Here is a 17,735-nt window from a genome sequence, read left to right on the forward strand (position 1 = left end):
GGCCTAGACCCTTTTTCTGAAGAAGGGTCTAGGCCCGAAACTTCAGCCTTCCTGCTCCTCTGATGCTGCTTGGCCTGCTGTGTTCATCCAAGTCTACACCTTGTTGTCTCAGATTCTCCAGCATCTGCAGTTCCTACTATCTCATGTCCACTAGTTGGGTTATTTGTCACTATTCTGTCATGGGATTGTAATTTTACTAACCAAATGTTGGAAAATTTTCCCTCCTCATCAACTCTATATTATCGTTCATCTGTGGTTCAGCTATTCAGGGGAAATGCCATGTGTTGCCCTTCACATCCATACAATGCTGTATGATAGAAATCTGATTCAGTATTTTAAACGATTACAGACTTTAACAAGAAGTAACTATAATAGTTAAAGGTGATGGATTTGGGTAGAAATAGGAACTGCTATTGAAGCTGACTAAATCGGGAAAGTGTTAGTCTCTTTTGAGGGTGGTTTAGTTGTTTCTTTAAAAATAGAACCTTCCCCATCTACACAGATACACAACTCACTCCATAATAATATTTGTTCCTCATCTTTGTACAGCTTCTTCCAGACCCTCTTGCTGAAATTCTTGACATTGCTGAGACAGTGAAATGTCAATGTGATTGGTACAAATGTTGTTCAGGAACTCATGCCTGGACCATTTTATTAAACTCCTGTTGACCAGCGCTTCTGGAACCTGGTACATGAAACAGGTTCAGTGTTTCTATGAAGTCGCTTATAAAATCCAGTGCTGCACTGTCTACATCTCAAAGTGACCAAAGGGTTCATGGACTATTTCAGAAATATTAAAAGATTTTTACTGCATCCATTTGCTTACAAAATTCAAGCCAAGTATTAAACAGCAAGTGCTGGAGAAACTCCATGAGTTATATTGGATTCTAAACGTTAACTCTCTTTCTCTCTTCACAGATGGTGCAAGACCTGCTGACTTTCTCCAGAATTTTCTGTTTTTATTTCATATTTCCAGCATCCATAATATTTTGCTTTTATTGTAAATGAAATACATTCAGTTACCAAGTGGTTATTCAATTAAACGATTCTGCATTAATGTTATATAAAAAAAGATTCAGTTTGCTTTAAACTCACTCTCACCTTTCAATTCACCTACAAATTATCTACTAATGGAATCCTCAAACTGAGCCACAATTTGCTCACTGATGGTCAGTTTGGGTTCCTCCGGGCGGCTCTGTTTCAAATCTCATCAGAACCGGCTGGACTCGATGAGTAGTCTCGCCATTCTGCCCTCACTAAGCTTCTAGATCCACCGGGCAATGTACGTACGTGTATCATTGAAACGATCTCCAGATCAGACCTATCATTTGTCGCTGGCTCAGAACTTCACCCGCACTTTCTACGGAAGATGGACATCACTAACTCCACAAAGCAGCGTCTGTGAGCCTAAAACCGGACACAGTGCTCCAACATCACAACCGATTCTCCCCGCTCAAACAGCTGGCCATTGCTGCATTTGACAAACACCCTCACACCCTCAAACACCCTCACACCCTCAAACATCCTCACACCCTCATACACCCTCACACCCTCAAACACCCTTACACCCTCAAACACCCTCACACCCTCATTCCTTCAAAATCCCTCACACCCTCAAATACTCACAACACCTTTAAAAATCTCAAACACCCTCATGCACCCTCAAACAGGGGTGATCACAGCTATTGTCCCAGCATTGCCAGGCTGCCTTTTACCAGGACATTATTTGAATGAATCAATCTTGCTATCAGATGGAACATCATTAATAGTCAGAAATGAGAAAGGTGGGTTGTGAGATGGGATGTGTCTTTTTTTGTGCTGAACTGGAATCTCTTTCATAAATGTTTGCCTGTACAGAAAGTAAACATTGATAAAAAAGAAAGAAGTCGCAGCTTTTGGTACTGCGCTGGTCAGGACTAGACCCCAAGAAACAGACTTGAAAAGGAGATAAAAACAGAGACCGCTGCAGAAACTCAGCAGGTCTGGCAGCATCTGTAGGGAGAGAGAGAGAGAAACTGAGTTAATGTTTCGGGTCCTCAAAACCTAAGACCCTGTGACCAACCAGCTAACAGACTCTTCCCAATCCCGTGCCTTTTTATCAAGTCTGGTTCTTGGTCCCAACCCTGAGCCTTCCTTTCCCGGTATTTCCATTACTTCAGGTCTAATGGAGACCATCAAATGGCGATTTCTTTGTCATTGTGAATGATGAGGCTCCGGGCACTCAGCCAAAACTGGGATCTAAAGGCGAAAGCACTCACCTTGACCGGGTTCATCATCGACATCACTTTAACCACGTTATTGTTGTTAATTATGTTGCCCTTAAACCAGCGCTCCATTTTCGCGTTGAATTTCATGAAGCAGACGTAGCTGATGTAGGCAGACAGTAAGAGGAGACTTTCCCACCACTCGATCAGATTGTCCAGGAAGAAGATGATTAACATGATCAGATCCAAAATGTAGAAGGACACGTCCCGGAACAGGGGCCACCAGGTCAGGTGCAGGATTTCGCGGGAGAAGATTGCACACATCCCGATTACGAAGAGGATGTTAAAGACGGCCGAGCCCACGATGGTACCGATGCCCACGTTACTGTGGGAGATGAAGACTCCGATCAGGGAGGTGAAGAGCTCGGGAGCAGAGCCTCCCGCTGCCATGAACGTGGCCCCGGCCACATCGTCCGAGATTTGCAGTTTCTCGATAATTTCCCCTAAAGACGGGACAAAGAATTCATCGCAGACCAGCGCCAGAGCAATGAACATATAAACCATGCCAGTGGCGTGCAGGACCACCCAGCCATGCCTGCGCTGTTCCACACTGAACAGGTCCATCGGGTACTCGCCCTTACTATGGCCGAGAGGGACCTCCCAGTCCCCGGCCCCGGGGCTCTCTCCGGTCTTGGGGCTGCTGTTCGTGCCCGGGGGAGTTGCAGTCGGGGCCGGAATGATCTCATCCCCCACTCGAATACATCCTTTTAATCGGGGGCTCCCGCTGGCCGCTGCTGTGTCTCGGTCTCCCGGCCTGCTGCTGCTGCTTGGGATTATCCCGGGAGAGGGAGTGCGGGTCCCGGGCTTGGAGGTCCAGGGACTGGGGGTCCGGGGAGCAGGGGGCCCGGGATTGGGGTTGGGGGCCCTGGGAGTGCGGTTCCCGGAATTGTGAGTTCTGGGTTTGGGAATCGTTGGAGTCGAGCCCCCGGGAGCGGGTGTCCCGGGAGAGGGGGTCCTGGGAGAGGTGGCCCCGGGAGAGGGGGTCCCGCGAGGGGGGGTCCCTGGAGCGGGGGCCCCGGGAGTGGGGGTCCCGGGAGAGGAGGCCCCGGGAGTGGGGGTCCCGGGAGAGGAGGCCCCGGGAGAGGGGGTCAGGGCTGTGGCGCTGCTGCTACCGGTAGTTTGCAGGAGTTTGCGGCTCCGGGTGACCAGTTGGCCCGGGGAGGGTGACGCTTCGCCGTCTCCTGCTTCCCTGGACGCTGTCCGCGGTCCTGAAAGCTCCAAGTTGCCGCTCAGCAGCTGGTGGACGGAGCAAATGATCAATCCGGAAACCAGAAACAGAACCCGGTTACAGCAAAGCCTCCTCCTCCGGCTCAGGTACATGGCTGTCCCTGCAAAGGAGGGGGTGCTGGTGCTGGGGATCCCTTTTAAATGACCATCGGCTGGTGTTGAAGAATCGAAACGCAGAGCTCCGCCATGAAAGGATTTCTCGCTGATGATTTATTCCCCACTTGTTGCTTCTTTTGGGGCCACACTGTTCCCTTTGCTGCTGATCCTGGAGCTGGTTGAGATTTTGTGTTGACGGGCAGTGGGGCTGGTTGTGAATATTGGGATTTGGGTTACAGAGACATTGCCCAGTGAGCTCCTCTTTAACCTTAACCCTGTGGGGAAAATAAACAGAAAGTTATCAAACTAAAATAAAACCCACACAGGCAGGGATTATCGGGACATGTACAAACCGCTCTCCGTTCCTGGAGCAGTGAAAGTGAACCGTAACGCTATTTCCACTTCCACCTCCTTCAATCGCTGGCAGCTTTTCTTTTTTAAGTAGCTTAGGGAAAGCGAGAGAAGGCGACCGTTTGAAGTGAGAAGCTTTAACCACATCTACCCAGGAGCTCCCTCTGAAATGACCTGATCCCTGGGCTGCGATCCCTCTATTTCCTGCTCACTCTCTCTATCGGGACAGAGAGAAAAACTTCGTGCTCCGCTTCTGCTTCACATCATAAATCGGTTTCTATGGAAACAGAAACCATTTACTTTGTTTCTGAATAATCCACAAAATCAAATGCCCATGAGCTTGGATTAAAATATTCCGATTGCCGCTCTCAGTTTGTTTCAACAAATTCAACAAATTCAACAAAAGTGAATGATCAAATCGCGAAGCCTCCACCTGAGGGTTGATACATTTCGGGTCTGACCCGATATTCTGCGGAACCTGTTCCTGGATTCCGCCTGGAGGGGCTGGGGGGGGGGGGGGGGGCTGGGGGGGGGGGGGGGGGGGGGAGTTGTGGGGTCACTCGGTTTCCGTCCGGGAAAGTCCCGAATGGGACAAGGACGAATGTCCTGAAGCTAATCCCGGGTCAAATGTGAAGGACGTTGCCAGTTACCTGACTAAGAGCCTAAAGCGATTAAACCGCCTTTCAGACAATTGAACACGAACAGGACTGTGACCTCTGCGCTCCAGAGAAAGACAGTTTCACACTGTCCCAGAAAACAAACATCTTCCTTTCCTCACCGTTTGTTATTGGTCATTCAGTCCAATTCCGCGGCAATCTCACTGTTACAGACCATGAAATAAACCGCCTGCTGCATCTTGCAATCACCTGTAAACGATCTGATGACCGATAATGGTCAGTGTCAGACCCGCGGAGGGTGGGAACAGCACCCCGGCCATCAGCTCCTCGCCTCAGTGATCAGAGTGCTCTGCCACTTCCTTCAGGTGCTAATATATTGTACAAAAACAAAAGTTGCCGGAAAAGCTCAGCAGGTCTGGCAGCATCTGTGAAGAAAAAAAATCAGAGTTAATGTTTCGGATCCAGTGATCCTTCCTCAGAACAATACACTGAACCCTGTTTGAGTTTCACTTCTGATTTTTAACACTTCTACGCGATTCTTTAATTCGTTTTGTTTGAAATTATTCGAAATATGTACATGGATATCTCTATTTGAAAACAACTCCAGAAGCTGGAGATCTGAAATAAACACGGAGAATGCTGGAGAAACTCAGCAGGTCTAGCAGCATCTGTGGAGAGAGAAAAAAGGTTAATGTTTCGAATCCAATATGATTCTTCTTCCAAACTCTGAACAGATGGAAATGACAACACAGTCCTGTCAACTCTACAAAGTTTGGGAATGGCAACAGCGTGACATAGTCATAGAATCATACCCTACAGAAAATGTCCCAGACGCCACCATCACCATCCCTGGATATGTCCAGTCCCACTGACAGGACTGACCCTGCAGAGGTGATGATACATTGGGATACAGTTGGGAGAGAGTTGCCCAGGAGTCCCATGTTGAACAACACTTAGAGGAAGCACTGAGGATGGCAAAGGCACATAATGTGCTCTGGGTGGGGGATTTCAATGTCCACCACCAAGAGTGACTACTGATCGAGCTTGTTGGATCTTAAAGAACATAGCTGCTAGACTGCGTCTGCGGCAGGTAGTGAGGGAACCAACAAGATGGAAAAACACACTTGATCTCATGCTCACTAATCTGCCAGCTGCAGATGCATCTGTCCATGACGGTGTCAGTAAAAATGATCATCACACAGTCCTTGTGGAGACAAAGTACCATCTTCACATCAAAGATAGTCCCTTACAACATGATGGAGGGTAAATGGGACAGAATTTGGACAGATCTAACAGCTCAACACTGGGCACCAATGAGGAGCTGTAGACCGTAAGATGCAGCTGAACTGTATTCAAACATAATCTGTAATCTCATGGCCCAGCATATTCCCCCACTCTGCCATTACCATCAAGCCAGGGAATCAACCCTGCTTCAACAAGGACAGCAGGAGAGCATGCCTGGAACAGCACTGACATATATAAAAATGAGGTATTTACCTGTGAAACTACAACATGGGACTATTTCTGTGCCATACTGTGATAGACAGAGCTGAGTGATTTCATAGCCAAAGGATCAGATTTAAGGTCTGCACATATCCAGTTGTGAAAGGTGGTGGACAAATAAACAATTGACTGGAGGAGAAGGTTCCACAAATATCCCCATCTTCAATACTGGGGGAAGCCCAGCACATCAGTACAAAGACAAGGCTAAATTATTTGCAACCATATCAGCCAGAAGTGTTGAGTGAATGATCCATTTTAGCCTCCTCAGAGGTCCCCAGCTTCTCAGATGATAGTCTTCAACTGAATTGATTTACTTTATACAATATCAAAACACAGGTTGAGGCACTGGATACTGCAAATGCCGTGGACCCTGACAACAACATTCCTGTAACTCTATTGAAGACTTGAGTTCCAGAACTAGCTGTATCCCTTCCTAAGCTGTTACAGCACAGCAACAACACTGGTATATACCTGACAAATTGGAAAATTGCTCAAATATGTTCTGTCCAAAAAAAAAACCACAACAAATCCAACCAGGCCAATTACTGCCCCATCAATCTACTCTCCATTATCATCAAAATGATGGAAGATGTCATCAACCTGTTCAGCAGTAACCTGCTTAGTGACGCTCAGTTTGGGTTTTGCTGAGGTCAATCATCTTCAGCTGCTTCATTAATGACCTTTCCTCAATTATAAGGTCCAAAGAGGGGATGCTCACTGACAATTGCACAATGTTCAGCACCATTCATGACTTCTCAGATAATCACACTGTCAACATCCATATACAGCAAGACCAATGTCATGAGCAGCAGCAATCATACTCAAAAATGAGATGTCAACCTGTTGATGCTACAACACAGGATTCCTTGCATGCTAAAAGATGGACCGGCATGCAATAGGCAGGGCTAAATGATCCCATAACTAACAGACAAGATCTAAGTTCTGCAACGCCACCACATCCATTTGTGAGCCTGACAAATGACAAGTAACATTTGCACCACACAAGTGGTAGGCAATGACCAACTCCAACAAGACAGAATCAGGAATCATACCTTGACATCAAAAGGTGTTACCATCCAAAAATCAACATCCTGTGGGGTTACCATTGACCAAAAACTGAACTGGACTAGCATTCCAGAATAGGTCAGGGACTGTGAAATCTTTAGTGAGTAACTCACTTCTTTACTCCCCTCAAAGCCTGTACACCCCCACAAACAGAAGTAGGACTGTGAGGGAATGCGCCTCTCTTGCCTGAATAGGTGCAGCTCCAAAAGCACTCAAGAAGCTTGAAACCATCCAGGACAAAGCAGCCCATTTGATTGGCACCACATCACCATCTCTAATATTCACTCCCTTCATCACTTTTAGCAGTGTGTACCATTTACAAGATACAGTACAGTAAATCACCAAGATTCCTTGGACAGGACCTTCCAAACCCATGATCTCTACCATCTGGAAGATCAATGGTGGAGATACATGGGAACACCATCACCAGCAAGTTGCCCTCCATGCCACATATCAGCCTCATTTGGAAATATATCCGCACTTCATTGTAACTGAGTCAAAATGCTGCAACTCCCTTCCTATTGTGAGAGTACCTATACCCCAAGGACTACAGTGATTCAGGAAGGCAGCTCACCACCATCTTCTCCAGGACAACTAGAAATGAACAATAAATGGTGGTATCACCAGTGATGCCCACATCCAGAGAATGCACAAAGCAAATACCTTAAATATAACTATGTCATTAGGAATAAAAACAAAGACTTGCCTTAAACCTGTCGTGCCTCTGTGGTGGGAGAATATAACCATTGTATGAATTTACTATTGAAGTTTCTATTGCAAATGAAGGAGGAATGATGATTTGAATGTGCACGGACATTGAATATGAAATAAGGAACTTACATACAATTATATATAATGTAGTTCCATGGATAACAGTTATACATTGTGAATTAGACAGGGAACAATTACACTCAGTCAGATATTATCATACACAGATGGATGTGCTCCTCCTACTTTCCTGGGGTTGGGTTGATTTGAGGCACATGATGTTGTGGGTTGAGTCCGTATGTGCGCGGAACGAATGTTGAGGCGAATGCGGGCGGCCCGGAGTGCGGGTGACTCGGGACGGAGCGGGAGGTGGCGGACTCGGAGGATTTCGAAACCAGTGACTCCTCGGGCTCTAGGCCGCACAGCCTCGGGCTCGGGTAGGTGCTGCAGCAGGACCAGAGAGTTTATTTTCAGTTTGCAGCTTCCCTCTAGCTCCGGTGATGGGAAATGGACGAAGTTTGAACACAATAAATAATAAAAATGCCTGTCAACCCCCCTCCCCACCCTCTGTATCTCCTCAGAGCCTGTGGTGTAGTAAGTCCCAGGAGGGAAGGGATCAGGAGACGGTACCACATCCTGGACAATGTCCAACATTTTTTCACCCAAATTCAACCATGTGCTTCTCCCTTTGCTGACATTGTGTGTGCAGCAACCTCAGAATGAAGAGCCTCCCCAGAATTGAGCAACACTCGCGGATTTAGTCTTCATCTTGTGTCTGGCTCTGATCAAAATTAATTAGATAGGAAAACAAATTGCAGGGCCAAGGGAAGAGGAGGACATTGGAACTGAAACTGAATTCACAACTAGCACACGGTTGTTGGTCTGAAAAGCCTTTTCCTATAACATTCCACATTCAGTACATTACTGTGTTCGATCAGCAACTGTAATGTTTGATCATGCAGCTAGTAAAATTGTTGAACACAGACTTGTTGGACGGTGGTTCTTAATCTGAGAATTTTGGGAATGTTGTTTTGAAGTGGAGAGAGGTTCATGGAGGTATTTTGTGAAACGACTTGGATAAAGAAGCAAATTGGATGAACTGTATGCCTTCTTCCTAACTTTGTAAATCTAGGAGTATAAATGATTTGTTCTTTGACTGTTTAATGTAGGGTTTATGGCAAGTTACCCAGTTAGTGTCACCAGCTGCTGTGCTTTGTTGTTAGATTAGAATGTTTTGAGATCTGGTTCCATCAAATGATAAAGTATTTCACAAGAATTTTTTTTTTTAAATTTGATTACAGCAAATCTGTTCATTCTTTGTTTAAGTGGAGAGGTGAGTGATTGTGTCACCAGCCATGCCGACTGTGGTCTTACTGGATGTTTCTCTCTCCATGACCCGGCCTGTGTCTCTGGAAGGCACGGAGGAATATCAGCGCAAGCACTTGGCTGCCCATGGACTCAGCATGCTGTTTGAACACATGGCAACCAATTACAAACTGGAGTTCACCTGTCTTGTGGCTTTCTCTTCACTCTGGGAGCTCATGGTTCCCTTCACCAGGGACTACAATACTCTGCAGGTAGGGGCTCCTCATCCTCATTGTTTTCAACAGAGTTTGAGAAAGAAGATCAGAAAATGCAGTCATAATAAATGTATTTCATTAAAATACAATTAGTTGAACTTTAGTTTCTGGGAGAATTGCCACATGACTGGATGAATAATTTGTAATATCAGGAAATGGAGGATCCAGCAAGTGGTTTCAGAAATCACAGTGAGTAAAGATAAAATGTACAGACCCCACAGTCTGTGTCAAGTTAGTTATTGCTGGACAAGCCTGGGTGGCTAAATGTCTAAGCAAGATTCCAGCCAGGATTCCTGTAGACAGGATTGTGTAAAGTTCCCATGAAGGAATAGCTTATTGATAGTTCCTGTCAATGTGCTCACATGTGGAGTAGTCAGCTGTCTGAGGCACTAGCAGGTATCACAATAATTGGTGCTTTTGGGAGTGAAATTTGGAGGTTAACAGTGTGTTTATGATATTATCTTGCCTTTATAGAGACATAGTCATACAGCATAGAAACAGCCCACTTTGTCTATGCTGACTAACAAACACCAAACTGCACTAGTCCCATTTACCTGCACATAGCTGACTATGCCACGACATTTTAAGTGCTCATCCAGATGCTGCTTAAATGTTGTGAGAGTACCTCAGTACGTCCAGCACGGTCCATATTTCTACCACCCTCTGGGTGAAAAAAATTCCTCAGATTTCCTCTAAACCACTTACTCCTCACCTTAAACTTGGCCTACTGGTCTTGGACACATCTGCCATAGGGAAGGTATTCTCTCAATCTATCCTGTCTATGCCTCTCGTAATTTTGTATACCTCTGCGCTAGGGAAAACAAACCCAGCCTATCTAGTCTCTTCTCATAACTGAGACTTTTCATCCCAGGCAACATCCTGGAGAATCTCCCTGCATCCTTTCTCACATCCTTCCAATCATGTGGCGACCAGAATTACACACAGTTTTCCATCAGTAGCCTAACTATTTTATAAAGCTGTAACAAGACTTCCTTACTCCTATATTCTATGCCCCAGCTAATGAAGGCAAGCATCACATATGCCTTCTTTTCTTCCCTGTCTATCTGTGCTGACATGTTCAGGGAGCTGTGGACTTATTCACCAAGGTTTCTTTGTTCCTCAGAACTCCATAGGAACTTACCATTCATTGTGTATATCCTTCCTATATTGAACCTCCCAAAATACAACACCTCAAACTGATCAGGATTTAATTCCATCTGCTATTGGTCTACCCAATTTTCCAGCTGATCAATATCAGACTGTAGCCTCAGACCTCACTATTAACAACATCACCAACAAATATTTGTGTATCTGCAAACTTAGTAATTATACCTTCTACATTTCCATTCAAGTCATAATGTACATAACAAACATCAAGGGTCCCAACGCCAGTCCCTTTGATACACAGCTGGTCATAGGCTTCCAATCACAAAAGCAGCCCTCCTATTTAATTTGATTTATTTATTGTCACGTGTACCTAAGTACGTGAAAAACTTTGTTTACGAGCAGTACAGGCAGTACTGTAAGCATAGTAAGTGAGGACATACAGATCATAAGGTGAAAAAAAAACCTAGGAACAGAGGCACAAAAGGTTACATTGCACAGGGCGTTCGCTAGGCAAGATCAACGTTAGCAAGGTCAGCTTTATTTGAAGTTAGAGAGTCCACTCATCAGTCTGATAATGGCCGGGAAGAAGCTGTTCCTGAACCTGCTGGTGCATGTGTTCAAGCTTCTGTATCTCCTGCCTTACAGAAGAGGTTGTAGGAGAGCATTACCAGGTTGCGATGGGTCTTTGATGTTGGCAACCTTTCCGTGGCAACGAGCTGTGTAAATGGAGTCCATGGAAGGGATGGGTTGGTTTCTATGATGGTCTGGGCTGTGCACACAACCTTCTGTAGTTTGTTATGATCCGGGGCAGAGCAGTTCCATACGGGCTGTTATGCACCTGGACAGTATGCTTCCAATGGTGCATCTGTAGAAGTTGGTGAGGGACGTTATGGACATGCCAAATTTCTTGAGCTGCCTGAGGAATTTACATGGGAAGTCCAGGACAGGTCGTCGGTTATCGTCACTCCAAAGAACTTGACACTCTCTACTCTCTCAACCTCGGTTCTGTTGATGTAAATGGGGTCGTGTTCTCCTCCTTTCTTTCTGATTGTCAATGATCAGTTCATTAGTTTTGACAAGGTTGAGAGAAATGTTGTTCTCATTGCACCACATCACCAAGCCGTCTATCTGCTTTCTCTCTTCTGACTCGTTGTTAGACATTCATCCTACCACGGTGGGGTCATCAGCAAACTTGTAGATTGCATTCATTCAGAATTTGGCAACACAGTCATACTTACAAGCCAAATTTAGATCTTTTCAAATTCCCTGTGACCTCATCCCACTCCATTCCTGTGATTTTTGCCAGCCCACAAACCTCTGGGATATCTGCAATTCTCCAAATCTGGCCCCTAACGCATTCCTACTTATAATTACTCCACTATTAGCTATGGTTCTTTAGATACTGAGGTGTTAAGCTCTGTAAGTGCATCCTTAAACATCTCTCTCTCTCTCTCTCTCTCTCTCTCTCTCTCTGTCTGCCCCCATTTTAGGAAGGATGTGAAAAGTGTTTAGTGAGGAGCAGAGAGGAGGGGTTCCAGGAATTATAAAATTTAAGTAACTTGGAGAACTGGGACCATCCTCCATGAGGAAGTAGAGAGCAGATTGAATAAAGATGTTCAAAATCATCAATCTATATGGAGTAAGGGAAGCAGGTGCATATCACCATTCTTTCAGTGTCACTGGGTCAAAATCCTGGAACGCTACCCATAATAGCACTGGTTATACCTACAGCCCAAGGACTGCAGCAGTTTGTGAAGGCAGTTCCCACCACTACCTTGATGAAAGCTGGAGGTCGATAAATGTCCAGCCTAGCTAGCAGTACAGCAACTTGTGAATGAACAAACAAATGACAAAGGGAAACCCTTTCATTTGGCTGAAGGTTCGAGAACTAGAGGGCACTAATTTAAGGCAATGCAGAGAAAAAATGTTCCTGCAAAAACAGCTTAGAATCTGGAATGCACTGCCGGAAAGTGTGGTGAAGGCAGGGTTAATCAAGCCTTTCTAAACAGAATTAGGAAATCAGCTGAAGAGAAGATTTACAGGATAACCGGGAAAGGACAGGAGAGTGGGACTCAAATTGCTGTGGTGGAGTCTTCTAACTCTGTGGCTGAATGGGCTCTTTCTGTGTTAAGCAATCTATCATTCTTCCTTAAAACACTTCGTAAAACCTTCATCTTGGACCAAGCTTTTTCTTACTATGCTAATATTTCCTAATGTGCCTCATGTCAAATCTTTATAATGTTCCTGTGAAACACCTTGAAATACTATGCAAAAAGGACTATTTCAATATAAGTTGTTGCTGTTATTTGAGATTTAAAAGCTTCAGGGTGTTGCTGGCAGCTTGCTTCACTCGATCATGTTGGAACTTTTACAGGAGGCACTGAGTTCTGCGGATGACTACGACAAGACTTGCCTGGAGTCCGCACTGAATGGCATTAGTAACATTGTGCAGGATGAGTGGGGTGTCTGCATCCCCTGTCAGGTAACTGGACTCAAATAATCATTTAAAAACCAAAAGAACTGCAGATACTATAAATCAGGAACAAAAACAAGGTTGCTGGAAAAGTTCAGCAGGTCTGGCAGCATCTGTGAAGGAGAAAACAGAGTTAACGTTTCGGGTCCGGTGACCTTTCCTCAGAACAGTTCTGAGGAAGGGTCACCGGACCCGAAATGTTAACTCTGTTTTCTCAAATAATCATTTATCTGATTTACGTTTGATTATCTACCTCCTTGATCTACAACTCTGGAGTGTTTTTTTTTGACTTTTGCAATTCAGTTTGGGAATAATTGTTGAAATTACATGTTCTTTCTGTCCCTGATTAGAAATTGTTAAAGTTGTGTCGTCTGTCGTCATTGTCATTGTGCCCAGCGCGCGCGCACACACGCACACACACATTACAGAGGGTCTTGAGAATGTGCTGTGTTTGTAACCGAGTGCCAGGACAGTCTCTATCTGGAACATTTACATTTGCCAATAGATCTATTTGTTCATCAGATTCTAATCTGCAATTGACTGCTCCTGTACATATGACCCATTTAATATAAAAACTTTACTGATTGTGGTGTTAGACTTTCCATGCTAAGTATGATGTTCCTCCCTGAGAGAGGCTCAGTATGACTGACTGGCTGTATCTTTAAGCTGTGCTTCAGTTGCTATCATTCTCGCTTTGAAACAGACATTGTGGGTTTAAGCCCTTGTCTGCAGACTTCAGGACAATGCCTAAGCTGACACACTCAGTACAGTTTTGGGAGGCAGTCCTTCAGATGAGATGTTAAAATGAGCTGCATGCTCATAGGGCGTTAAATTTCCCAGGGCACAATTTTAAAGACGGGGGAGCAGTTCCATTGTCCTAGCCAATATTTATCTCTCAACATTGCCAGAATGAATGATCAGGTCAATATTACATAGTTGACTGGGAGCTGGCTGTGTGCAGATGGGCAGCTATGTTCCTACATTACAGAAGCGACTACATTTTAGAAGTATTCTATTGTCTGGAAAGTGCTTTAGAAAATATTGGGTTGAGCTATAGAAATGCAGATCCCTTCTTTCTATCCTGGTACAGAAGTGCACCATAAATTTCATTGGTTTCAGCTCTGTGTATGGCAGAAATCAGGGTTCTTTGCGCTTTAAACTGGTGTGCCTGTGAGGTAGGTTTTTGATGAGTGTTTCAATTCCTGCTGTAAAAAAAAATGTGGAATATTGAAATAAACAAATGTAGTAATAAAGCTATTTTCTTTGTAAGTAATAAAATCTGAATTTGTTTGGAATTGCTGACAGCAGCCCGTTGGACACAATGACTTATTTTAATTGGAAATATTTCTTTTTCTAGGTGATCCTTGTAACGGATGGGAGTCTGGGAATAGGTCGAGGATCACTTCGCCATTCCCTTTCTCTCCTCAGTCAGCGCTCCGAAGACAGCAAATTCCCACTGCCTTTTCCTTTTCCTTCAAAGTTGTACATTATGTGCATCGCTAATTTGGAAGAGGTACCTGATGTCTCTGAGGAAATTAGACCTTTACATTCAGTATTAGAGCACCGGATGCAGGCTGCCTGTGCAGTACGCAGTTTACCCTAGCATTCCTATGTTGTTCCACTGTGTGTGTTTGTATCAATATTTATATCAATATTGTTATAAAATTAGTTAGAATTGAGTGTATGCAGTTGTGGTAAGGTATTCTAACTCTGTACATCTGATTTTAGTTTGTAGTTAGCATTAAACACTTTGAATACTGACCTTAAGAAGGTTTTTTTTTCAAGGAGTCCAGTGTAAAAGCAGTTTAGTAAGAGCCAGCTGAAACTGGATCTTCATTTAGTGAGTCAGTCAGGCCTTTTGTCTTCAGAGCATATAAAACTAACCAATTTAATGTGATATACAATAAAGTGGGATTTATAGTAGACTGTTAAATTTAAGTGATTCAGGTAGGTAAGGACAGGATGGGAAAGAGGTGATCTGTTGCTTTTGCCTAAACTTTTACAGCCTGCAGGAATTATTCTGCTGCAGGAGTAGAAGCTGGTTAATTGGTGAATGTTTGGGAAGTGATTAAGATGTATTCTGTTCCTAAAGTTCAACATTGTATTATAGCTGGGGATAAGATTAATAAAATATATTTAAAAAACTAAATATAAAGTTACATACAATAGTTAAATAGTTCCTTGGAACACATTAGGGATGGTAGGACAGGTGAAGTGTTTCACTTGCAGCATGAGGGAGCTCCTGGATGCCAGTATTGGTCTTGAGCAAACGTGCCTAACTGTAGACATAGTGATGTGATAGGGAGGGGGCAAGTTACCTGGATTCTTTGTACCAGGGAGCAGTCACAACTCTTAGGGTTGGGTTGTCTTATAAGCCCAGGATGGGAGGATTTGACTGAGTGAGGCAGGTAAGGAGACTCCGAGGGCAGGACAGCGGGAGCATGAGCCTTTTCAGTGTCCATTAGGTTTGAGGTTCTTTCACTCTGTCTGATTGAGTGAGGACTATAGGGATGTGAGCAAACTGACCCTGACTCCATTGGACAGGCAGCCATTCAAGACAAAGAGAGAGTAGGAGGAATATAGTGGTAGTAGGAGACTGTGGTCAGGGGAATTGACTTTTTTTGTGGTAAGGCGTGAGAGTCCAGAAGGCTGTGTTGCTTGTTCAGTGCCAGGGTTCAGGCCATCTGCCTAGGGCTGGGGAAGAACCTGCCAGGGAGGGGAGGATCCACCCATCCCGATTCATGTATGTATCACTGGCATGACAAAGAAGAAGGTTCTGCAACGTCAGTATAAGGAACAAGGCATCCAATCCAGAAGCAGACCTCCAAAGGTCATAATTCCTGTTTTATTACCCAATGCACATGCAAATTAGCATGTGGCAAATCAGATTTGAGAGATGAATGTGTAATTCAAAGGCCACTATGGGAACAGTGGGTACAAGTTTGTGGGACACTTGCACCAGCACCAGGCAAAGTAGGATCTGTGGGACTCCACCTGAAGCATACTAAGGCTGGTGTTCTTTCCAACAGCAGGAGGGAGCATTTTAAATTGAATATTGGGAACAAGGAGTCAAATTTGGGAAGATATGGTAAATCAAAGAGCAGTGTCGAGGCCAGTAAGAAGGTTATTAACATGAGAAATGATAAACAGACCTTGACAGGAAGGGAGAGAGTGCAAATCTAAGAGTTAATCAACAGATGAGACTGAAAACTTATAAAGAGAATTAAAGGCTAAAACTGAAGGGTCTGAATCAGAATGTACATAGTATTCAAAATAAAACAGCTGATCTGAGAGTTCCAGCAGACCTGAACAAATATGAAATATAAATCACGTCGAATATGGATAATAGGGTAGGCCATTTAGCCTTTGAGTCTGCTCCACCATTCTTTAGGATCATGGCTGGTTATCGAACTCACTACCTTGTTCCTGCTTTTTCCCAATATCCTTTGACCCCTTTAGCTTCAAATGCTGTATCAAACTTGTTGAAATTATACTGTGCTATGACCTCAACTGCTTTTTGAGAATTCCACAGGTTCCCCATTCACTAGGTAAAGAAATTTATCCTTGTCTGTGGTTTAGCTGGTATCCTTGAACTGTGGCCCGTTGTTATGGATTCCCCTGTCATGGGAACATTTTTCCTGCATCAATCCCCTCCAGTCCTACTATCATTTTACTGTTTCTATGCGATACCCTTTATTTTGTGAACTCCACTGAAACATACCTAACCGATTCCACCTCTCCTTGTACATCAGTCCTGCCATTACCATAATCAATCTGGTAAGTCTTTGCTGTACTCCCTCAATAGCCAGAACATCTTTCTTCAGATAAGGAGAGCAAAACTGAACACAGTATTTTAGGTGTGGCCCTGTATAATTGCAGCAAGAATGCCTACTCCTGCTCTGTTTATTGCCTATCCCTAATTGCCTGCTTGAACTGACTGGCTCTAGGCCATTTCAGAGGGCAGTCAGGAGTCAACCATTTTGCTATGTGCCTGGATTCACATGAGTCACAATCATCAGAGAAATGATAGAGAGTAATTTGTTGGAACTGTGGGCTGACAAATGCTAGATCCTGATGGACTTCATCCTCGGGTCTTTAAGGATGTAGCGAGATTGTTGATGTACTGGTTTTAATTTTTCAAAATTCCCTTGATTCAGCAATGGTCCGATTATATTGGAAGATGGTGAATCTAACTCCTTTGTTCAAAAAGGGAAGGAAACAGAAAGCAGGAAATTAAAGGCCAGTTGGCTAAACATCCCTCACAGCAATATGAGAGGAGGCGAAGATTTAGAAAATGGAATATAATGTGGGAAAATGTGAATTTTGTCTATTTTTGCTGGAAGATTAGAAAAGAAGCATATTATCTAAATGGTGAGTTTTCAGAGCTCAGATACAGAGGGATTTGGGTGTCCATGTGCATGAATTGCAAAAGATTAGTGTGCAGATAAAGGAAGTAATTAGGAAATCTAATAGAATTTTTCTGAGATTGTGAAGGAGATTGAAAATGAAAGTCAGGGAGCTTATGCTTCAGTTCTGCAGAGCACTGGTGAGACCGCATCTAGAGTACTGTACACAGTATTTACATCTTATTCACAGAAGAATGCATACAGTTCAGCAAAAATTTAACAGATTGGAACGGGTAAGTTGTCTTCTGAGGAAAAGTTGGATAGGCTCAGCTTGTATCCAGTTGAATTTAAATAAATAAGAGGCAATTTGATTGAAAGACGCAAAATCTTGAGGGGCC

The 17,735-nt window shown here is 44.1% G+C and overlaps 2 protein-coding genes across 10 annotated transcripts in view; one reads left to right on the top strand and one right to left on the bottom strand.

Annotated features, from left to right (window-relative positions):
- Window positions 1-3,584, bottom strand: part of slc24a1 (solute carrier family 24 member 1) — a 42,743-nt gene extending 39,159 nt beyond the window's left edge. The window contains exons 1-2 of the mRNA XM_048615769.1: window positions 3,026-3,584; window positions 2,259-2,860 (exon numbers count right to left, since the gene is read on the bottom strand). Coding sequence (XP_048471726.1) covers window positions 2,259-2,860; window positions 3,026-3,584 — 1,161 coding nt within the window. The remainder of the gene's footprint in view (window positions 1-2,258; window positions 2,861-3,025) is intronic.
- Window positions 3,585-8,116: 4,532 nt separating this feature from the next.
- The window catches only part of ints14 (integrator complex subunit 14), a 32,339-nt gene continuing 22,720 nt past the window's right edge, over window positions 8,117-17,735 (top strand). For 4 of the 9 annotated variants that reach the window (XM_048615818.1, XM_048615812.1, XM_048615820.1 and 1 more), the window contains exons 1-4: window positions 8,143-8,268; window positions 9,133-9,408; window positions 12,893-13,000; window positions 14,349-14,504. In XM_048615818.1, coding sequence (XP_048471775.1) covers window positions 9,187-9,408; window positions 12,893-13,000; window positions 14,349-14,504 — 486 coding nt within the window. In that variant the 5' untranslated portion in view covers window positions 8,143-8,268; window positions 9,133-9,186. The other 5 variants (XM_048615815.1, XM_048615817.1, XM_020515517.2 and 2 more) reach the window with 4 other exon arrangements.

This window comes from Rhincodon typus, chromosome 33 (genome assembly GCF_021869965.1).
Source record: "Rhincodon typus isolate 14 chromosome 33, sRhiTyp1.1, whole genome shotgun sequence".
NCBI lineage: Eukaryota > Metazoa > Chordata > Chondrichthyes > Orectolobiformes > Rhincodontidae > Rhincodon > Rhincodon typus.